Source organism: Habropoda laboriosa, unplaced genomic scaffold, assembly GCF_001263275.1.
Source record: "Habropoda laboriosa isolate 0110345459 unplaced genomic scaffold, ASM126327v1 scaffold106, whole genome shotgun sequence".
In the NCBI taxonomy this organism is placed as follows: Eukaryota; Metazoa; Arthropoda; class Insecta; order Hymenoptera; family Apidae; genus Habropoda; species Habropoda laboriosa.
In genome coordinates this window covers 576,366-581,719 of record NW_017100224.1, presented here as the reverse complement: position 1 = coordinate 581,719, position 5,354 = coordinate 576,366, and the positions used below count along the sequence as shown (strand labels likewise).

General features: G+C 26.1%; 4 protein-coding genes across 4 annotated transcripts in view; 2 read left to right on the top strand and 2 right to left on the bottom strand.

Annotated features, from left to right (window-relative positions):
- Positions 1-664, bottom strand: part of LOC108571076 — a 7,237-nt gene extending 6,573 nt beyond the window's left edge. The window contains 3 exon segments of the mRNA XM_017933046.1: positions 8-112; positions 199-361; positions 444-664. Of these exon segments, the coding sequence (XP_017788535.1) occupies positions 8-112; positions 199-361; positions 444-664 (489 nt within the window).
- Positions 665-815: 151 nt separating this feature from the next.
- On the top strand, positions 816-1,777 carry LOC108571133 (AP-2 complex subunit sigma). Its single transcript, XM_017933112.1, has 4 exons — positions 816-977; positions 1,151-1,300; positions 1,363-1,536; positions 1,608-1,777. Exons 1-4 carry the CDS (start codon positions 975-977, stop codon positions 1,707-1,709), a joined length of 429 nt encoding a protein of 142 aa, XP_017788601.1. The 5' UTR covers positions 816-974; the 3' UTR covers positions 1,710-1,777.
- Positions 1,778-2,745: 968 nt separating this feature from the next.
- LOC108571126 (heparin sulfate O-sulfotransferase-like) lies at positions 2,746-4,262 on the top strand. The gene is made up of 7 exons (XM_017933102.1): positions 2,746-2,895; positions 3,014-3,240; positions 3,311-3,396; positions 3,471-3,609; positions 3,672-3,769; positions 3,831-3,988; positions 4,051-4,262. Exons 1-7 carry the CDS (start codon positions 2,784-2,786, stop codon positions 4,260-4,262), a joined length of 1,032 nt encoding a protein of 343 aa, XP_017788591.1. The 5' UTR covers positions 2,746-2,783.
- A 135-nt stretch (positions 4,263-4,397) lies between these two features.
- Positions 4,398-5,354, bottom strand: part of LOC108571102 (N-terminal Xaa-Pro-Lys N-methyltransferase 1) — a 3,556-nt gene continuing 2,599 nt past the window's right edge. Inside the window, exons 2-5 of the mRNA XM_017933077.1 lie at positions 5,137-5,326; positions 4,857-5,043; positions 4,685-4,793; positions 4,398-4,626 (exon numbers count right to left, since the gene is read on the bottom strand). Coding sequence (XP_017788566.1) covers positions 4,398-4,626; positions 4,685-4,793; positions 4,857-5,043; positions 5,137-5,325 — 714 coding nt within the window. The 5' untranslated portion in view covers position 5,326. The remainder of the gene's footprint in view (positions 4,627-4,684; positions 4,794-4,856; positions 5,044-5,136; positions 5,327-5,354) is intronic.

Here is a 5,354-nt window from a genome sequence, read left to right as displayed (position 1 = left end):
TTGTTCCCCCTTTTAAAATAACTACAATTTCCATAATAGGCCAATTATAAATATTTATTAAAGGATCTGTTCCATTTGCTCCAACAGCAATATGTTCAAAGGCAGGGTTTTTCTAGAAAGGAAATGTAATATTTCTAAAGTTTTTGTGAATAAGTAAGTTTATATGAATTTGTTTGTTTTTAAAATATACATATTTACACATATGTGTCCAATGCCAGTACCCGCAGAGCCTCCTTTAAACCAAAATCTATTTTCTTCTACATTAAAAAACTGAATTAAATTGCCAGCAGCAAAAGCAATAGTATTCATATCAACTACACAAAGGTTGAAATACTTTCGACAATCGTATCCATAAGAATAGCTATTAAACATTAAGAAATTACAAGGACATACATAAATACGATATAATTTTTAAAATTATCAATTTTTTTTACTAAGGATACAAAAATTTTAAAACATTTTCAGTTATACTACTATTATTTGATTTCTTAGCTATGAATGAATATTCTTCAATATTCCCTAAATCAAATTCTCGTTTTCCACCCATTTCAAAACTGTCTTCCCATAGTTCATTTTCAAAATTCGATTGCCAACTTAAATTTTCTTCTGCACTTTCTTTTAAGTCCTCATCATTCTCATATTTAATTTTACCACCATCAGCCATTTTGTTTTCACAGACCAATTTCAGAAACGTCAACGACTATAAAAACTATAAAAGCGTACACATGAATTTTCTAAAAAATTGTAATGAATTTGATTTTGATTAAAGCTTTCTTATCAGTTTTTAAAAATAAATAGTTATTATAATACACAGATCCTTTAATTAAGTTTCTAGATTTTAGAGTGCTTTTATTTGTAATTTTGATAACCTAGGGGCGGCAACAAATGACACTCAATTTCACGTATTCTTGTTGATCGTTGGTTGTCAAGTGCATCAATTGTAGTATTAGTTAACGTGTAAAATCAGATTAATCATGGCAAGTAATTTATCAAGAATTATAAAATGTATTTGTTTTTATTATCATAATAACAAAAAAACACAATTCCTTTTTTTTTATAATACCAGAGGTTATACTTTTATGAAATTATGTATCAGTTACGCAAAATAGACTTTAAAAAATTCTAAAATGATTTTCTTTTTAATGAATAGATCCGCTTCATCCTAATTCAGAACAGGGCTGGAAAAACAAGATTAGCAAAGTGGTATATGAATTTTGATGATGATGAAAAACAAAAACTAATAGAAGAAGTTCATGCAGTGGTGACTGTACGTGATGCTAAGCACACTAACTTTGTTGAGGTAAGTTTTATGCATATTTTTTTTTCAATAATGTGTATTAAATATCTAATTTTTTATTTTAGTTTCGCAACTTCAAGATTGTATATAGAAGATATGCTGGTTTATATTTTTGCATATGTGTTGATGTCAATGATAATAATCTATGTTATCTAGAAGCAATACATAATTTTGTTGAAGTATTAAATGAATACTTCCATAATGTCTGCGAGTTGGACCTAGTATTTAATTTTTTTAAGGTAATTTATAGCATCAAAGAATATATATTATAATAACCATATTTCATCTTTATGATAAGAAATTTTTATAGGTGTATACAGTTGTAGATGAAATGTTTCTAGCAGGTGAAATAAGAGAAACTAGTCAAACAAAAGTACTGAAACAACTTCTGATGTTAAATTCATTAGACTAAAATTATTTAATGTTATTTAATTGTATTAATTGATTATATTACAAAAAATGTAAGAAGTAAAGTATATTATGAACAACAAATCCTGTTAATTGATTAATTAATTTCCTTTTTTTTTATGTACTAATTCTGCAATATTTTGTAAAAATGTAAAAATGTTAGAAAACATTATTGATAATAGGATGCTATAATAATTTGGAATCATTGGAATCATACACATGCAATTCTCATTTATACTAAGAACACTTATTATATGATACCTTTTATTTAAAGACATCCTATGAACAAAAGCAGATACAGTTTTCATATATAAATTTTGTGAAATTTAATTGTAAAACATATAATAGTTAAACTAAAAATTTAAATTTAAGATTAAATAAAATAATGTTTCGATTATTGTAATTAAATTTTTAATTTTGATTTTGTCATTTTATAATATTTTCATTTAATAATAGTTTGTCAAAATATAAAAACAGTACATTAATAGTGCTTTAAATGCAATAATTATCCTGCATCATTTAAAAGTATTGAAAATACCGCTATTATTATAAATCAACTACATTATTTTGTCCTTATTATTATAAATTAACTATACTAATATTATAAAATTCCAATGCGTAACTCTTAATTTAAATACTTTTCATATTTCAAGTGTTTTGTCACATTTTAGAATATCTTAATTACTTATTCGAGCTAGTCGAAAGTTAATAATCGATTAATCGATAACTCAGGTTATCGAATTGTCTAGCTAAGAAAACTTCATCGAAGTGTGTAAATAATCTTCGCGAAGATAAAATTTCAATTATATATACATATATTTCACAACTTAAAGCTAAAAGTCACTTCTAAACTTCATAATTTTCTTGTACATTAAAAATTTATAAAAATTAACGGCGATTTGTTTGACAGTATAAATACCATCTATTAAGTGTTTAAACGAATCTAATTCTATCTATATAATTTACTAATATTTACAAGTTGAAACTAGATTAACAGTGGTATTAATGTAAACGCCCCAGAAGATTAGTTTTGTGATTTATGTGAACAAAAAAACTTAAGTGTTTCATAAGGAAAATAATGATACATAGAAGCTTCCTACTACAATGGATTTTAGTAGTGATATTCACAATTACTATCATTTACTTAAAAATGAAATTAAATTTCCTGGAGGATCACTACAAATTATTGCGTATGCGTTATAATAGAAAATTAATTTCATTAATTTGTAATGGCAAAAGCTTCATCCTTTTAATATTTCATTCTGTTAAAGGTGATGGAATAACATAGGTATCCTATCGTACTTCCAGACAATGCCGTCATGCAAGAACAAAACAATATTCAAAGTGGGATTGAAGCTAGTGAGCATTCTTACAAATCAACTTTTGATGATCTCATCATTATCTACAACAGGGTACCAAAAACTGCATCAACCAGTTTTGTAGGTTTGGTCTATGATCTGTGTAAACACAACAAATATCATGTTTTACACATTAATGTTTCTAATAACATGCACACTCTTACACTTCCCAATCAGGTAATATTATATTTCCTCTCATTCCTTTTCATTTACTGATATTATCTTAATATGTGAACAAAAATTACAGATTCAGTTTGCAAATAATATAACTAGTTGGAATATAAAAAAACCTGCATTTTATCATGGTCATGTTGCATTTTTGAACTTTGAAAAGTAAGTAAATGAAGGTAGCTATTATTAAAAAAAAATATTTTCTTTAATATTTTAAATAAAATTTATATTTTTAGATTTGGTGTAAGGCAAATGCCTTTATATATAAATCTCTTGCGTAAACCTTTAGATAGATTTGTTTCTTATTATTATTTTTTAAGATATGGAGATAATTTTAGACCACATTTAATCAGAAAAAAACATGGAGACACTAAGGTCTGTATTTAATAATTATGATTTATATCTTTTATATTAGCAATATTCATATGTATTTTTAGACTTTTGACGAGTGTATCAATGCAGGCCAACCAGATTGCGATCCTGATAATATGTGGTTACAAATACCATTTTTATGTGGTCATGACCCTGCTTGCTGGTAAGATTTAATAACTTATTAATATTCTTATAATCTATAATAAAGTGTTATTATTTAACAGGGAAATTGGAAATAGTTGGGCATTAGAAGAAGCAAAAAGAAATTTACAAAAACATTATCTTCTGGTAGGAGTAACAGAAGAATTAACAGAATTTGTAGAAATTTTGCAAATTGTACTTCCACGTTTTTTTAAAGGAGCCTATAATTCTTTTTTACACAGTAAGATGGAAAAGATCTATATATCCCATTTTTTAAATTGTTAATAATTTATCAAATTTCAGATAATAAATCACATTTGCGTCAAACTACCCAAAAAATTAATCCACGACCTGAGACTGTAGACAAGATTCAAAAATCAGTTGTTTGGAAGATGGAGAATGAGTTGTACAATTTTGCTTTGACACATTTTCATGCTGTAAAAAAGCGGCTCATAAATGCTTCTCCTCAAGATGCAAATCAACGATTTATGTATGAGAAAATACGTCCGAAATAAATTTACTTTTTTAAGGGAAATTTCCTAAAATTATTTTTATATAAAATTAAAACAAGCATAGTAAAAGGTATACAACTAATGAGATGTACAAATAATTAAATAATTTATTTAATGCTTCATTTTTGTTATCGTGGATTAAAGTTTGTTATCAGGTTTTAAGGCAAACATATAAACTGGATACAATCCACGTGGAAATTTATGTTGTTGTTCTTCCTTGATGCAAACTAACTTAGATTCCTGGAATATATGGTAGAATTCAGAAAGTGGTCGTGTCACTGATGAATCCTTTGTATCAATTTCTGAATTTTTAGAATTTGTTACATTTTCCTTAATTACTATTAAACCATTAGAGTTTAAACCTGACCTACAAAGATTTTATTGAATAACATCATTTGTTTTTCAAAAGTAAAGAGAATACTTACGAACACTTTTTAAAAAATGTTACTAAATCATCTTGCTCCAAATGACCCAAAACCCATTGACACCAAATGACATCATACTTCTTGGTAGTAAAGTGAAAATTTTGCAGTCCTTGAAATGTGACTTAATTAATTGAATATCTTTTGTATGGTTAATAAACCAATGGAACATTACCAATGGAATAATAGTTGCCAATGCTTGTAGAATAATTTTTTAAACACGTTTTAGCAACTTCTAGAAAATTTGAATTTTGCTCCACTAAATCAACATATTTAAAATGATTTAATAATAAATTCTTAGTTATCCTTCCTATCCCTGCACCACAATCTAATGCAAATGTTTTAGATGGAGGACTGTTTAACTAAAATAAATTATGATATAATTCATACAATATTTGTAAAATAAAAACAAAATCTATTTTTTAATATACAAAATTTATCATGATAATACATACTTCAAATAAAGCCTTCAAAAATTTTGTAGAACCCTTTATATCAATATGAGAAATATATCCAAACCCACCAAGCATTCCATCTATTGTAGGTGGAATATGTTCCCAATATTTTGCAGCTGCTGTATAAAATTCATCTTCTTCAAATGTATTTTCCTTCTTCTCCATCTTTAGCGGTGATAAATAATACATACTAATTCAAATTAAATCAATTTAACCTT